At 41.5% G+C, this 22,446-nt stretch overlaps 1 protein-coding gene and 1 long non-coding RNA gene across 7 annotated transcripts in view; one reads left to right on the top strand and one right to left on the bottom strand.

Annotated features, from left to right (window-relative positions):
* Positions 1–22,446, top strand: part of UMAD1 (UBAP1-MVB12-associated (UMA) domain containing 1) — a 297,864-nt gene that overhangs the window by 242,293 nt on the left and 33,125 nt on the right. For 3 of the 6 annotated variants that reach the window (XM_061413541.1, XM_061413544.1, XM_061413543.1), the window contains one exon: positions 11,390–13,151. In XM_061413541.1, coding sequence (XP_061269525.1) covers positions 11,390–11,647 — 258 coding nt within the window. In that variant the 3' untranslated portion in view covers positions 11,648–13,151. Of the gene's footprint in view, positions 1–11,389; positions 13,152–13,182; positions 13,311–22,446 lie in introns of those variants that run through there. The other 3 variants (XR_009735792.1, XR_009735791.1, XM_061413542.1) reach the window with 2 other exon arrangements.
* The window catches only part of LOC133245873 (uncharacterized), a 178,463-nt gene that overhangs the window by 59,575 nt on the left and 96,442 nt on the right, over positions 1–22,446 (bottom strand). Inside the window, exon 2 of the long non-coding RNA XR_009735793.1 lies at positions 10,246–10,422. This is a non-coding gene — a long non-coding RNA (uncharacterized LOC133245873). The remainder of the gene's footprint in view (positions 1–10,245; positions 10,423–22,446) is intronic.

Consider the following 22,446-nt stretch of genomic DNA (forward strand, 5'->3'; position numbering starts at 1 on the left):
CTTCAAAAGCCTTGTAAAGCATGAAACAAATAGTAGTTGCCATTTTCCCAAGATTCTGATCAGAACTTTTCAGATCTCCCAGATTTAACTGAATTGTGAAACTGATAAAACCAAACCAATAAGTTGTTTCAGAGAGCACTATAGGACACGTTTTAAAAACCGTGACTTTGTTATGTTTTAGATTTCCTGATCATGTGGTGTCTGTATGATTTTGCTATATTTGTTTCGATTTTTTGGTGTTTAAGATGCTTCTCCGTTGTTTAGTGGTTTTTTTTTTGTAAATGGAATTGCTTTGGAAAGTAGAAATTGGTGGGGTTCTAATCTCCTAAAAAAGGGCACCCCTTTTCCTCACCTGCATCTTGAGCCAATGGAGAAGTTAAGACCGAAGAGCCCACAAACAGAGGAACAGAAATGGTGCTCACCCTTTAGACCGATAGAGCCTCGGTTGGAGGTGACTCAGAGTAGCAGCTAAAATGGACTTCCTCGTTCCAATAAACTTTCCCCACTGGTCTGGACATGGGTTAAGTCAGCACAGCACACACTCCTACCCTGGTTCCTTGTCTCCTCTATTTCAAAGAGTCAGAAGGAGAAAGACTCCCCCCCAGGCCTCAGGATCTTGGGCAATTCAGGTGCCCCCATCTAGAAACATGGACCCTTGGCCATCTTTCACCAACGAGGTAACTCATTCTCCCTCCTTTGGGAGGAGTAGGGGGTGGGCAGAAGGCCAGGGTGCTTAAAGAAAAATCCCTCTTTATGGAAGTCAAAGAAGAAAGGGGCTTTTCTCTTGAACAGAGGTGAATAGAAACTAAATAAATGGCATTTATACTTATCCATCCCCTCTCTTACCCACTTCTTCAGCTCTTATCTCTGAGGCTCTCCTCCTCCTCCAGTGATTCCCTAGTCCTGCCACCCTGTTGCTGGTCCTGTACCCCGTGCCCCTACCCCCAAGCACAGGTTTCCCTGCAGCCCCGTCAGACTGGACCGCATAGCTGTGGACAAATCCTGACTCCCAGGCAAGGCAGGCTGATGCTGCAGACTGACTTTGTGCCCCCACCCCCCAGATTCTCATGTTGAAACTGCTCTCCAGTATGAGAGTATGTGGAGGTAGGGCCTTTGGAGGTGATTAGGTCATGAGGGTAAAGACTTCATGGACGAGATTAGGGCCCTTACAAAAGAGGCCCCAGGGAGCTCCCTGCCCCTTCTGCCATGTGATGTTACAGTGAAAAGAGGGCAGTCTGTGAGCCAGAAAGCAGGCCTTCCCACACACTGATTCTGCCAGCACCTTGATCTTGGACTTCTCAGCCTCCAGAACCATGTGAAGTAAACTTCTGTTGTTTATAAGCTACCTCGTCTAAGCAGCCTGAACAGACTAAGACAGTTGATTAAGGGGAGTCTGGAGTAGCTGAGGTTAGCTTCTGTCGCTCTTTCAGTGAAAGAAAGGTAGGTAGGTAGGTCTCTGGTAAAAATATTTCCCAAACGGTTTCCTCTCTAAAGTTTGCGGCAGCGCCTCACTGAACATCCTTTGGGAGACGTATCTGTGAAGTTGTTTACTTGGCAAGGCAAGAACAACCCATCTCTTTCTTCAGGAAATAGATGTAGCTGGGGTCTCAAGTGAATTTAAAGTTCTACTTGACATGTGATACATGTCAGTGATAATATGGAAAAGAGTGGGTCAAGTCTTGTTAGGAAAAAACATGCAAAAATCCACAATCAACATAATATGAAGAAATTTAAATTATTTAGTCACTCATTTGGACTTCTTGGTAGCCCAGTGGTAAAGAATCCGCCTGCCAATGTAGGACATGTGGGTTTGATCCCTGGGTCGGGAAGATCTCCTGGAGAAGAAAATGGCAACCCACTCCAGTATTCTTGCCTGGAGAATCCCGTGGACAGAGGAGCCTGGCGGGCTACAGTCCATGGGTCCTCAAAAAGTCAGACACAACTGAGCCACTGCACAGAAACAAACACGATCACCTCTCATGAGCCAGCCACTGCTCACATTCAAGGAAAGGGAGAGGAATCTACTGTCCCTGGCTTTGAGCTTTCCACAGTTTTTCAAGGGTATGCACAGACTGTTAAGGGAATGCATGGCCAGGGGCGTGGCTGAGGTTTGAGGACTTAGGTGGGGCAGTCTTCCTGAAAGAGTCCTGACGTGCAGCATGCAGGGCAAGCTGAAATAGGCAAGGTGAAGGGAGTGGAAAAACAGAGCAAGACGTAGGCAAAAATCATTGAAAAGAAGAAGACAAGACTCAGAGCTAAAAAGAGCCCAGCCTGTTCAGATAATAACAGTGGAGTAAAGATGGAGTAAAGAGTTTAGAGGATGGTAATAAAAGAAAGCGAGGGATGATCGAGGCCAGCTTATGCCGAATGTGCTATGGTAAGGCGTTTGTGCTTTTTTCCGAAGACGTGGAGGCATTGTAAGTGAGGATGAGCATGTGTCTTAGCCATCACCAGGGATGGGGAGAATGTGTAATTGTATAGAGGGAGTAACGCCAGCTCAGGAAACCCTGGTGACATTCACGCCAGGAGACCTTGGTGGCCTGCACTGAGAGGACGACAGTGGACCTGAAGAGCCATGGATGGACTCAGGGATGCATCAAAGACATCAAAGTCAGTAGGATTCAGTCATTTACTGGATGGAGGGAGTGAGGAGGAGAGAGAAGTCAAAGGTAACTCAGGTTTCTGAGTCAGGCAACCGTGTTGGCACCCATCACCGATAAAGAACATATCCCGAGAGCATTAGGTTTGGGGTAGACTTGGGAGGAAGCTGAAAGCCAGGTTTAGAACACACGGAGTTATGTTCCCTATTGAGTGTCCGAAAGAATGATGTACAATAGGGTTTGCACATATGGGTTAGGAAGTCTCGATAGAAATCTGGGTTTGAGATTTGGGTGTGTGTGTACATGCGCACGCGTCTGCATATTCACTTTGGGTGGAGGAGTAGGGCGGTAGGCACCTTAGGTATGGATAAGTTCCTCCAGGGAAGTGTGTTGAGGCTAAGAACAAAGGAACAGAAATGAGGCCCTGGAAAATATCACTTCAGAAACAGGCAAAAAAACCAGACAGAAGGCAAACCTAACGAGTGTTACAGAAGCCAAGAAATAAAAACTCAGAGTCACCAGCCTTAAGTGCAACAAAGAGGTTCTGGAAGTTTTAGCACGTCAAGTCATCTTCTGAACGTAGTGAAAGAATGATGATATGAGTGACCTTGGAGAAATCAGTGGCAGTAGAGGGCAGAGAGAGAGGCAGATGGCAGTGGGTGAGGAGTGAGGCAGATAGCGAGTGTCAGCAGTGGTGTCAGCCGGGCTGGGAGACAAAGTAGAGAGATAGTGGCGGTGGGGAGGGGAGCGGAGGAGGTCAGTGGGTGAGGAGCCAGGGGCCCTAGAGACGCGGGGAGAATTTTCTGTAAATGGAGAACTGACTGTATGAAAGATGAGCAATTCGAGGCCACCTTCTGATGGAGGAAGAGTGGGGACAGAATGGCTGTGCAGCACCAGGAAAGGGTCTGCTTTGGGCGGGAGGAAGGCAGCTTGCCCACTATGGCAGGAGGAGGGCACAGGTGGGTACGAGGGCGGGTGAGGCTTGTGAACGTAGCAGGTAGGGGAGATCCTCAGGGGATGGTTCCTGTTTTCTCTATGATAAGAAGGAGGCTAGCCACCTGCTCACAGCAGGGAGGAAGGTGATGATGTTGGGCCAGAGAAGAGAAAGGGTGAAATCCACGCTGTCAAGGCGTGGGGAAAACGTCCTGGGAAAATAGGAGATCTCTGGCAGCTTAAGATTAACGATCACAATTTTTTTTTAATAAACTGTTTAAATGTCTTTTTTAAAAGAATCACTGAAACAGCCCTTTATATTTTCAAAACCAGTATAAAACAGGATCCCCTACTGCACACACCGTTTCTTGCTGGTTCATTTCCTAAAATGCTCCTCTTTCCTCTTTCCACTTCTCCCCCACTCCAGTTGGCTGGTACTAAAGATTTTCCGGCTCTAGTCAAGCCACTTTTCCAAGAATACATGGAACAGATTACAGAGGCAAGCGCCAGCCAGCTTGCTTCCCCTTCTTCACTTACTTGTGTACATTCAGCTGGAGTTCTGAAAAGAGGAAGTCAGGAGAACTTTTTTCTTTTTTAAAGAAAGATGGGAGAAGCAGGAAGCACAGGCAGGTGGAAACACTGAGGGAAAAAAAGAAAGAAAAAGGGAGCAAATACGGAAACAAGAGTATCAAACCAAAATGTAACCTGAAATGGTGTCCTAGGTCAGAGAGAAGAGCCAGCGAAGAAAATGCCTGCTTTCTAACCCAGCGTCTTAGTTTGCTACTAAAATGCTTAGTATCCTTGATCTGGGAGCCCACGTCACGTGGAACGCAGCCACCTCCTTGCCTTTAGCTCTCTCCTGCCTCATTTATTTGCATCAGCAATGAAGTATTCTGGGCTTTTGTTTGTTTCTTTGGACCAACCCCTTAATTTAAAAATCAAGTCGAGGGAATCAGAAACAAGGGGGCCAGATTCCGCTCCATTCACAGTATTTAACGGGTGCTCCTTACGTGCAGGTACAACTGTTCTGGGTAGTGGGGATTTGCAGAAAAATAGGAAGTAGTCTCTACATTTGCAGTATAATTTCTCCCAGTTGAAAGGAGACCACTGCTTAGGACTCAGGTAGGTAGAAGAGCCCAATCCTCTGGCTTTGATCAGCTAGCCAGACAGTTACTAGCAAGTAGCTTCTTAGAAGAAAGTTTGGGTCCTGCGTGCCCTGTGCCCTGCTTGTATCACCTCTTTCTAACCTCTCGTCCCCTGATACTTCTGACTCAGATTTGCCCCCCACCGCCCCCCAATCAAGACACCGATGTGATGCAAGCAGATACCAGCTGAAGCCAAAATAGAAAGGATGGTTATCTGGGGAGATAAAGTGACAGGAGTACCGTGTTCCCTGTTCAGGCTGTTGTTCACAGGAATGTGTCTTTTATTTATAAACATAAAATTAAAGGCATAGACAGCCAGAGCTTGCTATTACCTCTTCTTCCTCTAACTCTTTTCCTAGAAATACACTTGATATAGCTACCTTCTTTGTATGTAAATTGAATGTGTTAGATGTATGTTTTATACCTGGTTTCATGTTCTTTTAATAGGTTCTATTACTGTTGGGGTTAAGGCTGCTTTCTAAATTTTAATGCTTCAGTATTTTGCTTTTATAGGATACTATTTTATCTGTACTTATCTGAGGCACAGGTTACTGAAAAAGGCAGGAGGTTTTAAAAGATGCCAAATATAGGTGCTGTTCATATTAATAAACTTATTTATACCTAAGTCGGGTATGGCTAAGCAGATGAAGTCTCCAAATTGTCAGTGGGTTTGCAAAGTCGGCAACCCTTAATAGATTTCCTGGTGGTTAGTGGGGCCTCTGTGCCAGGAAAAATGTAGTAGTAGTCTGCTCTTAAACCTGCGTTTTCTTGCTTCCACACACCCAAGAATGAAGTTCAGAAGGACGCCACTAACCTTCTGATGCTCTGGAGAGGTGACTTCATTTTTCTGAGCCTTGACTAAAAAGTGTTATGTGCCTCGTATTCTCAGAGTGTGTTTTTCCTTAAGCGCTGAGATTTTACAGATTGAGCCTCATGAATTTTTACAGCCCGTCTGCAAGAAAGGGAGGAATAGAGCCTATAAACCACTCTGAATCATTCGAGACAAAGATAAGAGGACGTAAGGAACCCAACATACACTTGGCTGGCTCATTTCTCTGAATCATTCGAGACAAAGATAAGAGGACGTAAGGAACCCAACATACACTTGGCTGGCTCATTTTTAACAGGTTAACTGATGAACAAGAAGTAATTTTTATACAGACATGAAAACACCTGGTTATTTGTAAATGATGTAGATAAGGAAATTTATTTTCTCCCTGAGATTAAAAACTGATTGTGACATGGTATACTCTCACTTACCCTTGTCAGGGCAAACTTAATTTGAAAAAGCAGTATGAAAGCTACATTATAGGAAGGACCTTATATTCAAGAGTATCATCATATCAGTAATTCTGTGAGCAAGATTAGTCACAAAAATAATGACTATGCTTTATGAGCATAATATTTGAAGTAATTTTTTAAAAATTTGGCTATAAACCGCAAGGTTAATTGATTCTTTTCTTCCCACTCTATTGTGGTTGACATACTCATTCTTCCCTTTAAAGACCCATTTTATTATGCAAATGGAAAAAAACTGAAAGACTCTGTGTGGGAGAGAGAAGGCTGCTTTCTGCAGGGGGACTCATGCACCTGTTTCGGCCTTCAGCCCCCACCGCTGCTGCCATTGGCTGCCAAGTCCGGGACTTGGTGATCAGGGCTAGTAGGTGTGGGGTCCTTGAATTTTGACTCCCATTCCCTTTGTGACTTTCTCTTATTTCGCTGTCTAATTTCTCCCCTTCCAACTCTCAGCATGCCAGCAGCAGCTGCATCGTGGCACTTGCCCTGCTGCCAAGAGGGCAGGCAGCCTCCTTGGAGACTGTACTGTGCGTTCTAGCCAACTGTTAAGAGCGAGATGCTGGAGTCAAGACATACAGACCGCTGATACTCAGATCCTTCTAGGGGGCATTTAATGGAACACTGTGTGCATGGTATTTTTTTAATTTAAATTTTGGAAACTTTTTATTATGCAAAGCCTTCAAACATATACCGAGGGAGAAAGAATACTGTAGTACATGCCCACGTACCTTTCTGTCCCTCCTCTTCCCCCATCATCAACACACAGACCGTCTTGTTTCACTGACCGTGCTGTTTCCCCATGGTTTATCCAGGCTACCGGGAGATTTTTTTCCAGGGATAAATTTTTCTTAAATTATGCTTCTTTTCCATCCTTCTTCAATCTAAGATCTGTCCCCTCGATGATTTTCTCAATCCTTTCTTCCCAAAGGTAAGAGATATTAGAGTCTATTTTTTTTTCTTCTAAATTAAGCCAAGATGCTACTAAGCCAAGTAACTATCATGTTTTCCCCTAAATTTTTGAGGCTTTGTTCATTCAGTTAGCCAGTCTACCAAAGCATGGCTGAAGTGTGCTTAGAATATAGAGTTTTTTCAGCGTAACTGAATTTGAAACTCGTCTCACATCCAAGTATTAACCAGGCCCGCCCCTGCTTAGCCTCCAAGATCAGATGAGATTGGGCACCGCGTTCAGGGTGATATGGGTGGTAATAGGACACGCCCTACAGAGCTGTTGTAAGACTTGGAGAGTTAATATACCTAAGTGTTTAATACGTGCTAGTTGCTATCACCGTCACCACCGCCATCGTTTTTTGCCCCTCACCGTTCATTTGACAGAACGGAGAACTGAGGCCCAGGTGGATGAAGCAGCCTCCTTCCTTCAGGTCAGATGGCAGTTTTATCAGAAGAATTTGAACAAGAAGCCACATGTCTCAGTTCCTTTATTATGCTCTGTCCTCAAGGAATTATGCTCTGACAGCAAGAATGATTTGTAAAGGAAAGGGAAGAGGATTAATAGCAGCATGAACAAAGGAATAAATGTCGCTGCCAGAGGTAAACCTTAGAAGCTCATATGTTTAGAAAGCAGAGAGTGCTCTGGGTAACATGCCTCCTTTTTTAGTGGGAAGGTGAGATTATAGGAATGCTTTTGTTTAAGAAAGGAGATGATTTGGCTAATGAAACTGTAGAACACGTTTGGTACTCAAGGGAGGAAGAGAGGAAAGCTCGAGTATGGGATGTGATCAGCAGACCTAGGGAACATTTGCCTGTGAGAGTAAGAGAGAAGACAAGCTCTGAGAGGAGAGAGGAAGGCAAGATTGTTTGAACCATCAATGAATGTCAAAAACAAAAGGACTGGATGGATCCTGGTCTTCACCTAAAGCCAAAAGGGGTCTGACGTTTCTAAAGTTTTTATTTATCACTGACTTTAGCATGTGCTCAGGATTATTCTACTTACTTACGATTATTCATACAATTTTCATAACGACTGTATGGAATAGGCACTAATATTGGTTTCCTAATAGCTAAGGAAAAAGACACAGAAAGTTAAATAACTTGTCCCAGGCCATTTGTATATTTTTAAGGAGGATTTGTACCCAACCCAAATAGTCGGACTCTAGAATCTGTGTTCTTAAACACTCTGCCATGCTGCTCCATGGTAACCACAGCCCTGGTGTTTGCATAATATTGAGGAAACCAGTGTATAGTGATGCCCTTTAAAGAGGCTAGAATCCTGGCATTGTTGCTCACCAACGCCTGTACTCTTGGCTGACGCAAGGACACGTAATACTTAAGTCCCAGTTAGATTTCAGGAGGCGGTCTCTGCTCGGTCAGTGCATACGTGGACCTGTCTAATAAGATTCATCACTGGGTGACGTCATGTTTGTTCTAGTTGCCATCCTACGAAAGTACTCTGGTGATTTATTTTCACGTGAAGCTGTAAAACAACCCTGATAGCGATGTGTTTGGTACCTTCATTCACTGCCCAAGTACTTCTTGAGAGCCTCTGTTCTGGATGTTGGGGGGATGCCAGTGAAGAGAGCAGTTCCTTCTCTACAGAGTCTCCACGGAGTTTCCTTTTCTTAGGGGCCTCTTCTCTTCAGCATATAAACTACCATTATTGCTCCCAACTTCCAGAACAGAAAGAAAAATCAGGAGAAAGTTGTCTTGACCCTACTTTCCTTTCCAGCTACTGGCCATGTCTCTTTTCCCATTTGCAGCATAATATTTAGAAAGTAGCCTATTCTTGTATTGGTCTTCACTTTCTCTCCTGCTACTGTCTCCTAAATACATACCAAGCTGCCTTTCTCCACCAGATCACACCAGCTCCAGGCTTGACTCACACCCCCCTGCCTTCTAACCACACCACTTAAATGTCTGTCCACTTTGCTTCACCCTTGACTCCACTTCTCTCTCACAGTCCACCATCTATTCCATCAGCACATCCTCCTGACTTTAGCCTTTAGGTCTCTCCAAAACCGCTTTCTCTCGCTTTTACTATCACAGCCCTAATCTACATCACTATCATCTCTCTTTCCCAGCTGGTCTTCCTACTTCCTTCCCCAACCCCTATACCCCTCACTGCCGGCTATCAACATGGCAACAAAACAGTTATTTTAAGATGCCAGAGTATCTCTTCTTAAAAAAGTATTATAATCCCACATACAGTGTATAGTGAAGTCGCTGAGTCGTGGCTGACTCTTTGCGACCCCGTGGACTGTAGCCTACCAGGCTTCTCCATCCATGGGATTCTCCAGGCAAGAATACTGGAGTGGGTTCTTTCTCCAGGGGATCTTCCTTACCCGGGGATCGAACCCCAGTCTCCCTCATTGGAGGCAGACACTTTAACCTCTGAGCCACCAGGGAAGCCCATACAACAATATAAATGAATCTCATAATACAACACTGGATAAAAAAAAGCCACAAACAGAAAGAGTTTATACTGTATGGTTACCTTCATTTAGGTGAACAGTCTATACAGTAAGAAGTCGGGATGGTGATTGAGGGGGTAGGCAGTTGACTGTGAATGAAAGAGAACGCCACGAGGGCCATTTCTATTTATCTGGGTTCTAGTATTTCGCTGGTTAAAATGTACCAGCTATACACTTAAGATGTACTCCTTTCTGTAGTTTGCACTTCCATAAAAAGTTTTATAAAATTGTTATTTCTTACACAGAAAATCATTTGTTTCTAGACTTAAGAAAGAGGAATTTATCAGCATTTATAGCCATTATAGTATAAGGCCTCCTCAGGCAAAAGTCTTGACCACTCTCTTTTATTCACCAAATATTTACTGAGCACTAGACACTGAATCTGGCATTTGGGATACAGTGGTGAACATTAAAGGAAAAAACTGCTTACACTTCTGAGGGATGATAATCAGAATAAAGTACAGAATATATCACCAGGTGCCAAGAGGGCAGAAGCAGGAGAGGCGGGCGGAGAATGCTGGAGGGGATGAGGTGTGGGCTCATGGGACAGCCAGGAAGGCCTCATTGAGAAGGTGACGTTTGGGCCCGCACTGGGAAGGATTGGAGGGAAGGAGCCCCATGTGTATCCCGGAGAAGGGTCTGCAGGGTCCAGCCTGAGGCAGAAATGGGCTGACTGTGCAAGAGCCATGGCAAGAATAGAGGGACTAGAGGAGTCCGAACAAGGACAGACCAGCCAGGCTAGTGTCAGGGAGATGCCTGTGGCCAGATCACCGTGGGCCTTGTAAAGGCTCAGGAGTTTGATTCTGCATGAGACCTTGCGAAATGGGGAGTAAATTTTTGCCTGACCTGGTTTGGTTAGGGGTCAGCTGCTTGTAGTGGGAGGCTCTTCATTCTCATTGCTGTAATCTACTTCTGTTCCTCGTCCATGCTGCTACTGGTGAACGGGTGCCAGCTCACTGCACCAGCCCAGGGCTTGCACCGAGTGCTACTGTGAACTCGTGCTGCAGGTCTTTTGGTAAACTTCTGTAAGAGACACCAATTTTAAATAAATCAAACAAAATATATCAATTCTTCTTCTTATTCTCATAATAACATAGCATTTTAGTTCCATCATAGGCAGCTTATCAGTCACTGGTTCGGTGCATGTTAGAAGTCAGTTCCCAAGTACACATGAGGGTAAAGCAGGAACGTATGAAAGGCAGAGAATACAGAGATGGGTACAATGGATTGTGTGCCCCCAAGGACCCTAGATTCTCTTTGCTAGTTGCATTTTATTGTGCTTATGTCTTAACCCCAAAGACACGTAAAGGAAACACCAAATACTATCCCGGGCAAGCTGCCCTGTAACCGTGCTGAAGCAGGCAAGGTCACTTTGGCTGTGTTGATAGAAGATTTCAGAAAGAAGCTGGAGATCCTGTGGAGCCTGAAAGTTGACGTCAGACTTGGAAAAGCAGCGAGAGAGACTTTGTGGACGTGATCTGGGCTAGGGAAACGGCAAGAGTGCGCGTCTGTATCTGAGGGGCTTGTGGGTGGTTCATCTGAGTAAGGCTGGGCTTCGGATTCATTTTAACACCTAGGAGATATATAGATGGATGTGTTTCTCAAGTAAGTAAATAGCGGCGTTCTAATCTGAGAATGGGCTTCCCTGGTGGCTCAGCGGTAAAGAACCTGCCTGCCAATGTAGGAGAGCTATAGGAGACGGGGCTTCAATCCCTGGGTTGGGAAGATCCTAGCGAGAAGGAAATGGCAACCCACTGCAGTACTCTTGCCTGGAGAATCCCATGGACAGAGGAGCCTGACAGGCTGTAGTCCATAGGGTCGCAAAGAGGTAGACAGGACTGAGCAAGTAAACAATGGCAGCCTGGGACTGTTTATATACTCTGCATTTCTCAATCACCTTGAGATGTTAATGCCACGTTTTGCTATATTAATGCCATAGAACCTCGAAGTCTGTAAGATCGAAATGACTTACATATATATGTATTTTTAGACTGGCAAAGAAAACTCATCCAGTGTGACTGTGGCAGGGCCTGAGACGGAAACTAAGGCAGGCCAGACCCTGGAGAACAGCTCACTAATGGCCGAGCTCCTGAGCGACGTGCCCTTCACCTTGGCCCCACACGTGCTGGCCGTGCAGGGCACCATCAGTGACCTTCCCGACCACTTACTCTCCTATGATGTCAGCGAAAACTTATCAAGGTTTTGGTATGATTTCACTCTTGAAAACTCAGTACTCTATGGTTCATAATCATTATGTCTGTGTGCACCTTAACAAGCTTTGAAACAAAAGTTTGATGATTTTATTTAACTTGTCTGATATTTTTTGTAAAGGCCCTTAAAGGTCCTCAGAAAGCAAGGATCATGAAGCAGATAATAATATATTCATTGCTCTATTTTTTTAGAATAAAGCATATTTGTATAAAAATTAAACTTAAGATCTACTTCCTTTTCCCCTAGTAATAAATACAAAGATTAATTTATCAAGGTTTTTTGAAAGATTTTGTCAACCAGTCTATAGCACCTCACATGTATCTTAGAAAAACTGTGAAAAAGAACTGAGGCATTTTTTTTTTTTTTTTGGCACAACTCTGAAATCTCTACTTAGAGTGTGACTTCTCTGGTTTGGAGGAAAACTTAATGTTATCCTCTTTCTCCTTCCACTGTGTTTATGAATGAATTCAGACAAAAAAAAAAAGTTGCTAGTTAGCTTAATGTCTTCAGTCTTAATTTAGACATTGATGTGGAAATTTACAACTTTTCCTAGAAAGCAATAGTAGTTTGCTGAGACAAGAATGCTGTATGAAGAATGCTCTGGATACTGTTGCTTTTGAATGACAGATTCTCCTTAAGCCCATGGCAGTCTTCACCTTGATGGAGACCCAGGTTCCTGTCTTTATTTTTTGCTACTTCATGGTTTGCTCTCTCACCAGCTTTACAAGAACATTCTCTGCTTCTGGCTCAGTTGGCATTTTCCCTCCTTACCTCCTGTATTTCTGGTTTATGAAGAGACCCGCATTCCTTTCCAACCTCTCTGCCTCCCAGAGAAAAGGAGCTCGTGATGATACGTATTATTGCTGATAAAGCCCTTATTTAGACATCTGTTGCCCACAACACAGTTCTGACTGACATAGAAAACTGCCATTGGTCCGTAAACTATAAAGGGAAGAGATGTGAGAGTATTTTCTATGCCAGAGAAAATTTAAATTACATTTGTTCTGATTAGTGGCAATACAATTTATTGATTCTGTGCCAAATCTTATATTTTTCATGAAGATAGAGTGCCATAGCAAAACTAAACACTGTGCATAATAATACATGAATTAAGTTTTAATGTGGCATGCATGTTTGTTTAATAAATGTGGCATGGTCTTGATAAACTGTTACATGATTTAAGAGTTAAATGTACATTTATATTGACAAAAATATGCTTTATTTACAAATAATGATACCATATGAGGTGAATGATTAAATCAGATCTTTACATAGTTTTCATAAAACATCAGTCTAGGAAATCTAATTTATTACTAAGACAAATGTGAACATTTTATAGCAGTTTTTGTGAAAACATTTTTTTCAATATTCATGTAAATATACCTTAACACCAAATGTAAGCAAGTCATCAGTTTGATATGTGTTAAGTTTTGTCTGAAGTACTTATACATTTCATTTATATGTATGTCTACCATGTTTAATCTTATAAGTATTTTAATTTGTCTATAAAAGATAAATAAACATGAATTTTAAAAAACTGATACTTATTTTTTTTTTTTTTACTATTTTCAGATCCAGAAATAATGGTTTTCTTTGTGTTATTCATATCTGAGTGCAAATTACTGATTCTTTGAGAGGCCAAGATTTAAGTACACAGTTTTTGTAGTGCAGAGAAAAATGAAATTTCCTCTGATATACAGGTAAAATGACTAGTCCTAGATCCTTAAGACTACAGAGATTTGGGAGAAATCACATGGACAGCTCAAGGTAGATCTCCATCATCACAAAATTCAGTAAAGGCCAGTGTTACTGTCCTGTTTTTAACAAAACATTGTAAACATGGCCATTTTAATTTTCTTACTCTCTATATAAATCAACTGTTACTCTTCTAAAACTGAAAAAACATTAGAAATCAACTATCCAACTTCATTTTACCCAAGAGAAACTTGAAGCCTAGAAAGGTGAAGTGATTTAAGTCACCTCATTAGTGATAAATATTTACTTGAATAGTGTTAATAGTTTTGATATGAATTATAACAAAGTTTGTATGCTCTGGTATATTTGAGGCGCAGCCAGAGGTTGTAATGATTTATACTTAAACAGGCTGTGAGATTTGGAGTTAGTCCCCTAATTTCTAGAGTCCTTAGTTCTTTCTCCTGTTATAAATAATAATGGTATGCACTTTACAGGATTGTGGTAGGGTTTTAGGTGGGGTATGTTAAATGCCTAACAACAGAAAGCTTGAACACGACATAGGAGTTCTGGAAACAGAGCTCTTATAATTCTTATTACTAACCACACACACTCAGCAGTCTGATAAAATGCAAAATACATACTAACTGACCTGCTTAAAGTATAATATAAAAATAGCTACCTACATTTATTGTAGAGCCTTCCCACCCCATTATTTTTTTCTATTAAATACCTCACTAAGGAAAACATTGCTAAAATAGGTTGGCTGACTCTTCTGTAATTCCTTAGTTACGACTTCCACAGGGAACATTTTCTTTATTCCTCTCTTTATCAAGCATCATGGCCCCTTTTCTCAATATAAGTAATCATTATAAAATACTGTTGATACAGAATGTACAAGCAATTTTACTGAATTTTTAACCCTAAAATATATTCAGGAAGTTTCATATTTCTTTTTCAGCTTCTTTACTGACATTTGCATTTTTTAGAGAGGTGATTCTGACCAATTAATTAATGTGGTTAAATTGTGATTGAACTTTTAAAACTGTACCATTAAATGTTAACAAGAGAGCATTTTTTGGTTAACATTTCTAGAAACACAAATAGTTTTTTACGTAAACATTCATGGATACTACTTTTTTTCTCTTTATCAAAGTAAAATGATAAATTGAGAACAGTATAAATGGAAAACTAATTCAAAAAGATACATGTACCCCAATGTTCATAGCAGCACCATTTACAACAGCCAGAGCGTGGAAGCAAGCTAAATGTCCATCAACAGAGGAACTGCTAAGGTTGTGTGTGTGTGGGTCTGGGTGTGTGGTGTGTAATGGAATATCACTCAGCTGTTTCAAAAAGAATGAACTAATGCCATTGTAGTACATGGATGGACCTAGAGATTAGCATATTAAGTGAAGACAGAGAAAGACAAACGTGTGCTATCACTTACATGTAGAATCTAAAGACAAATGTACACATCAACTGTACTGTACACATCAACTGTACGAAACAGAAAGAGAGTTGCATATGTTGACAACAAATTTACAGTTACCAGGAGGGAATGGGAGAGGGATAAGTGGGAAACCGGGGTCCGCATGCACACACCACTATGTATAAGACAGATAATAAGGACCTACTGTACAGCACAGGGAATCTACTCAATATTCAGTAATCCAGATGGGAAAAGAATTTGAAATGAATAGATACATGTGTAACTGAATCACTTTGCTATATACCTGAAACTAACACAACATTGTTAATCAACTGTTCTCCAATATAAAATGAAAATTTAAAAATACTACATTGCTAAAAAAAAATGCTAACCATCCCAAAAAACAAAAACAAAAAATACTCCCTTATAACATCTTATAATAGTAACTATTTGGCTGATGCAATTTCAGTCTTTCAAAGTCAGGAGAAAAGAATAGAAAGAAAACAGAATGAAATGCCTTCTAAAACTCCTAGAGACCTGATTTATTTTCATTCTAAAGTACAGAATGGAGTAGCAAAGAGATAATCTCATTCATGTTCTAAAACTGGCATAAGGAGCCTACCCTCTTACCTCTCATGATAAGAACTGACAAATGAACAGCATAGTCTAACAATATGTTACCTTCAGAGGTGAATACGTTTTCATAATAATGTCATTAATAACATTCGCATGCAGTGTATTGGATACATGGTTGAATGATGTCACACCCGTAGAGCTGCTGAGAAATATGGGATTGTGGATTTATCTTTTGAGTATCCGTGTCATGTTACTAAGGGCACGACCTAAATATTACTGGAAAACCTAAAATTCTCAGAATAGGTTTGACGCCATTTACACATTGGTCTGAAACACAGAAAACCCGTATGTGTCAGGAAGATGACTCTTTATGCCATATAGTTCAGTGGCACCCCATACAGGTGGGGTGAAAAAGAGAAAATGATGTAATGATTGATGCATTGGAACTCTGCTACTAGCCATGCTAGTCAATGTAGTCACATGTTAATCATTTTTAAAGAAATGTTTTATTTACAGATTCATTAAAAAGCTACATAAATAATGCAGAATTCTTATATCCCTCTTATCCGGGTTTCACTATTTTGAACATCTTACATTAGTATGATACATTTGCTATAACTAAATTATTGAGATATTACTATTAACTAAAGTCCACACTCTACTCAGACTTGATTTCTTCTAATGTTTTTTTGCCCTTCCAGCATTCTATCCAGTGTAACCCATTACATTAATTATCATGTCTCCTTAGCCTCCTTTAGGCTGTGACAGCTTCTCAGACATTTCTTGTTTACAGTGGCCATGACAGTTCTGTGGAGTACTGGTCAGGTGTTTTGTGGAATGTGCCTCAATTGGGATTTAATCTAATATTTTCAAATGGTGAGACTGTGGTTATGGGCTTTGGGAGGAAGACTGCAAAGGTGAAGTGCCCTTTGATGAGATCATGTCATATCAAGGATGCATACTCTCCACATGACAGCCTGATGTTAACCATTATCATCTGGCCCAGGTGTGTGCGCCAGTTTTCTCCACTGTAAAGTAACTCTCTCCCTATTCTTTTCACACTCTACTCTTTGGAGTTAAATCACAAAGCACAGCCCACACTCACGGGACAGGGAAGTAAGCTTCACCTCCTTGTGGGGTGAGTAACCACATAAGTTATTTGGAGTTCTTGCTTATGAGATAAATGTCTCTTCTCTCCTATTTATTTCTCCATCACTTTGTTTTTTATATTGGAACTCAAGAGTATTCAATCCCTTTCCCCCCCAAATACAAATCAATGGTGACCAAGAAACATGTTTACATTTTTATAAAAGTTAATAAAGATAAGTTGGAACATTTTTCATGGTGCTGATGAATACTATTTGACATCGGGTATGATAATATGTTCTATAATTTCCCCAGACTTCATCTTCCTATAAATATCAGATGTGTTTCTCCTGCACTTGCCATGACTCCGTGTTCACCCTCGACATTCCCTGAAGGCTGTAAGCGTTGCCTTGTGAGTGGAGCCCTCTAAGATACTTGGCTTTTCCCCACCTCATTCCCATGACGATTGCATCTTACACATAATGACCTTCTTCCGCAAGTGATGTGGAGGCAAGGTTATAGTGTAACCATTTTCCTCTTTATAGAACCAAGAGAATTCATGAGCTCTTCTCTATAGTAGATACCATTTTTTGTCTGTCTGTTTTAGTCACAGCAAAGACAAGTTATAGCTCCTTAAGTTTCTAAAGAAATGGTTCATTTTCAACCTTTGGGAAGTAATTTTAAGAAACAGTATAAGGAAACTCAGTCTTTTATCAGAGGGAGGAGGTGCCCAAAAAACTCTTATTTTTACTTCTGCTTAATCAAAACACTGTGTGCTAAAACAAGGTTAATCTCATCCAATTTCTGCGAGGAAAAATATCAATCAAAGCAAAAGAGCGTCTTATTTGTCCTTGGAAGAAAGCTGAATATAGTTCCTTGTCAAGAATTTGCTCAGTCCCAATTTTCACCCCCACAAAGGAAATAAATTCCTTATAATCAAAGGTAAGGCCAAGGATAATTGCATCCAGAACAACCCATCAGCACGTTAACTCTGACCCAGGCCCACAGACAGCTTGTTAGTTACCACCCAGGCCAGAGAGAGAGACAGACAATAGACCATTTCAGAGGTCAGTTAAGGAGACGGCCTCCCACTTAGGACTGCTGCCAGGGACCTACGATCCAGTGTCTGACATCTGGGTTCTGCAGCTGCCAAGCCTGCCCTTGTGTGGCCACAGGTGTTGGCTATAACTCTCAGACACATGGAAGAAGTAGTGGAGTAATGTCAGCTTCACTATGCACATGTATGTTTGTAAGTGTGTGTGTTCATTTTGCTTTCCAAAAGGCACATGATTTTTTTTTGTTTGTTTCAAAATTAATGTATTTCTGCATTATGGCAAGGAAGAGTTGGGAAACTAACAAAGAAGAAGCTTTTGTTCAAGAACAAGGGCAAAACAAAGCCGAGTTCTTACACCTACAGGTTAGGCCATACACGCACAGGCTGTGTGTGGCATTGCTGGCTTAGTCTTTTGAATAGGTCTTCTCTGGAGCAAAAAAAAAAAAAAAAACAGAAATGGATGCAGAAACACCAACAGGCAAACACAGAACCTAAATATTTATTTTCTTCCTATATCCCCTGCCATCCTTGTTCTGGATCTTCATGAGAATTTGTACTCATCAATGTGTTTTTGAATCTGGGATAGACTGTATTTAGGTTTAATTTCACACAGCATGAACTGTACCCATCACTTAACACACTTAAAGCTGTAAAACTAAGCTCTCCTCTTCCCCTTGCTCCTGTTTCTGAGGCAGATCTAGAAGTTTCTGTCTTAGGTATTTGAGGTCCTAACCCTAAAGATTGTACTCATCTCACACACTAGTAAAGTAATGCTCAAAATTCTCCAAGCCAGGCTTCAGCAATACATGAACTGTGAATTTCCAGATGTTCAAGCTGGTTTTAGAAAAGGCAGAGGAACCAGAGATCAAATTGCCAACATCCACTGGCTCATCGAAAAAGCAAGAGAGTTCCAGAAAAACATCTATTTCTGCTTTATGGACTATACCAAAGCCTTTGTGTGGATCACAATAAACTGTGGAAAATTCTGAATGAAACAGGCATACCAAACCACCTGACCTGTCTCTTGAGAAACCTGTACACAGGTCAGGAAGCAACAGTTAGAACTGGACATGGAACAACAGACTGGTTCCAAATAGGAAAAGGAATACGTCAAGGCTGTATATTGTCACCCTGCTTATTGAACTTATATGCAGAGTACATCATGAGAAACACTGGGCTGGAAGAAGCACAAGCTGGAATCAAGATTGCTGGGAGAAATATCAATAACCTCAGATATGCAGATGACACCACCCTTATGGCAGAAAGTGAAGACAGACTTTCTTGATGAAAGTGAAAGAGGAGAGTGAAAAAGTTGGCTTAAAGCTCAACATTCAGAAAACTAAGATCATGGCATCTGGTCCCGTCACTTCATGGGAAATAGATGGGGAAACAGTGGAAACAGTGTCAGACTTTATTTTTCTGGGTTCCAAAATCACTACAGATGGTGACTGCAGCCATGAAATTAAAAGATGCTTACTCCTTGGAAGGAAAGTTATGACCAACCTAGATAGCATATTCAAAAGCAGAGACCTTACTTTGCCAACAAAGGTCCGTCTAGTCAAGGCTATGGTTTTTCCAGTGGTCATGTATGGATGTGAGAGTTGGACTGTGAAGAAAGCTGAGCACAGAAGAATTGATGCTTTTGAACTGTGGTGTTGGAGAAGACTCTTGAGAGTCCCTTGGACTGCAAGGAGATTCAACCAGTCCATTCTAAAGGAGATCAGTCCTGGGTGTTCATTGGAAGGAATGATGCTGAAGCTGAAACTCCAGTACTTTGGCCACCTCGTGCAAAGAGTTGAATCACTGGAAAAGACTCTGATGGTGGGAGGGATTGGGGCAGGAGGTGAAGGGGACGACAGAGGATGAGATGGCTGGATGGCATCACCAACTCGATGGACGTGAGTTTGAGTGAACTCTGGGAGTTAGTGATGGACAGGGAGGCCTGGCGTGCTGCAATTCATGGGGTCGCAAAGAGTCAGACACGACTGAGCAACTAAACTGAACTGAACCCTAAAGATTTGGGCAGTGGTAGAAATGGATAATTAAGAGAAGGGAACTAAACTGGTAAGAACTATGAAGAGCTAATAGTCAAGAGCATTTATAACTGTATTTCCATAATTAAACATACACTTTCCCCTTGGTTTGCCTGCTTCGGAGCTTGTATTTAGACACTGAATTTAATGGAGGAGGAATGAATCTTCAGATTTCATCTTACTGAGTCTTTTCTAAAGAGAAATGCTTGTATCCTAAGGCCAGGGGTTCTCCATCTTTTAAGACCAATGTGCCCTACAGTGTTTTCCATACTGTCTTCTAAGTATTTCACCAGCCACGAAAATTTTTAACAGGTTTTATTGTGTATTTTCTATTCCAAAAACAGCAGGTCAGTTGAATATGCTTTTTCCAAGCACAGCCACCACCCCCATTTTCCTTAAGAACCTATGCGCTCTTGTTGATGTTCCCTCAGTCTATGCTTAGCACATAAACACATCCTCGATCAGCATTTGTTGAATGGTTGAGTCAACCAGTATAATAAATCACCACATTATCTGTACGGGAGACTTCCCAAAAGAAAAGGAATACAATTTCAAAACTTTTGTCATTTTTCAGGCCCCAGTAAGTTCCCCAAATTATCATGCTGTGTTTACACAGCTGAAAGTAATGCTTAGTTTACCAAGCGTCTACAAATTGTGCCTTTTGTCTGTTTCGGGTACTCTCCGTGTTTTCCTGGTTGTGTTTTCCTCTGCCCATAATAACTGTGTATGTCCTCTTGATGAGTGAGGCCTGATTCTAGACAACACAGTGTATTTTGGTGCTGTGGATTCGCACTGGAGGTTTTGTCTGGCAGCCTACTCTCCCTTGTGTGCTTTTGGTTATGTTTGTGTGTGTTCATGACACAGAGTTTATTAATCCTGTCTGACCTGTTCTTCAGAATGGTTTCCTTTTTCATATGTTTTCCATTGAGCACACTTGGATATTTTAAACGACCAGCTTTTAGGGGAAAACAGTTTTCTAGAAACAGTAGTACACGTTCTTTTGGGACTCTTCAGTGTCTGTCTCACATTTCCTACTCAGCCAGCTCTTCCCTCTTCCTATAAACATGTTCAGATCTCTCCCCTCCACCTCCAGCTATAAACTCCTTTTCCTTCTCTTTAGTGTCCAGCTTCTTGAGAGAGTAGTTTGTGCCTCCACTTCTTTTTAGTCTTTCACTGACCCTCTGATTAATCTGATTGCCTATCCCTGTTTAGAACTTCCAGAGAGCTGATTCATACAAGAGCCACCTCCAACCTGCCAAAGGCCTTACCTCAATTCCCTAGTGGCAATTTATCACTGTTGATTAATTCCAGGTTCCTGAAACCAACCCTGCCTTTCCAGCCTCACCTAATGCTATTCTCACTCAGGGCCTCTGCGTTCTTGCCCTGGTAAGTGATGCCCTGTCCCCAAGCATGCCCTACCTTCTCTCACCATCCTTGCATTTCCTTCTTTTTCGCTTGTACCACCCTGACCTTCCTTCTTCTTCTTGTTTTGTTGTTTGTTTTCCAGTCAAAAACATCTCTTAGGGGATGCTTTATGGAATATAGAGGATATGAAATTTAGGATCACAAGATAAAGCAGTTTCAATCCTCTCAAAAGTCAGCCCAATCCTCAATGCTCTGCAGATGTAAAACCACTGGTGAGACTCACTGAAAGCACTTTGTCACAGAGGAGGCTTTTTGTGAACATTCACAAGAGTATCTGTTAAGTGCCAGACCACATCACATTACACTCATGCAGCAACAATGCATTCGTACCTTTTTCATTAGTCACTAGTGGTCAGCTTCAGAAAACACCAGAAAGAAGCACAAGAGGGCTCACAAAATGGGTTAAAAAAAGAACCTGTCCTTGAAAAGCACACTGAAATGGAGGACCAGAAGACATTTTTTAAAGTATGCACCCTGCAGAAAGTATTCATTCCATGATCTCAAGTGACCCAACCTGTGATAAATGTTGTTACAAGGTTTCACTCAAGTAGCACCTCCTCTGGGAGCCTTTCCTTATTCTTCCTAAGTGGGACTGGATTTCCTGACAGGGTCCTGCCGTGGGTCGTATACACAGTATACGCTCCTGTGTGCGCTTCTTTCAAGGCCCTTGACCCACAGTATTGTAATTGTTTCCTCACTTGTCCACTGCACAGCTCTGTGAGTGGACCCTAACATACATGTGCTACCATGGTTACCATGCTGCTGCCATAGTGTGCGTGCTCAGAACAAGTTGGCTGAATGGACACATGATGGAATCACCATTAATCCAAGGAAATGTATGATATTTTTCATCTACGGTAGAATTTGCCTTTGAGTGTCTTTTTGGAAGCCTTTAAGCATCCTTCTAGATGTTTGTACTAGAACATGCTAAATTTATTAATGGCCCTAAATTTATCTTGTATCCTACATAATTTAGCTCTTAAATTTTTTGAAAGTAGAAATCTACCTTTGGTTTGGTTAGCTGTATCAGGAGTACTAATACTTCTTAGTATTGGATACAAAATGTAATAAATACCAAAAGAATTTTTTGTGTTTATTATCACCTTTTTCAGACAGTGTTAAGTCTTTAGATTAAATCTGGGGAGTTTAAGTGACTGTAAATCCATCTGTCATAACTTGGGTTTTATATTTCAGTTTTCCTTAATGTACACAGAGCTGGAACTTTCTTCTGTCTTCTATTAAATCAACATTGATTACTGCTAATTAAATTACATGGCTCTTCTTAAATCATAGATCTGTGTAGATTTAAACATACACCATAAAAATTGAATGCCTGCTTTTTTAATGGGTTGTGGCATTTTGTTTTTATGTAACCTAACCTCATTGACTTTGGAATATTTAGACTTTGGAAATATTAACCCTTCCACATTCTGGAAGGACAAGCTCATTTTACTTTTGAGGAGAAACAAATAATTATCTGAGGAAAGACCATCATGTTGATTTTTCATGTAATCAAAGCAGATTCTAAAATATTCTTT

The sequence above is a fragment of the Bos javanicus genome, chromosome 4 (assembly GCF_032452875.1).
Source record: "Bos javanicus breed banteng chromosome 4, ARS-OSU_banteng_1.0, whole genome shotgun sequence".
Classification (NCBI taxonomy): Eukaryota; Metazoa; Chordata; class Mammalia; order Artiodactyla; family Bovidae; genus Bos; species Bos javanicus.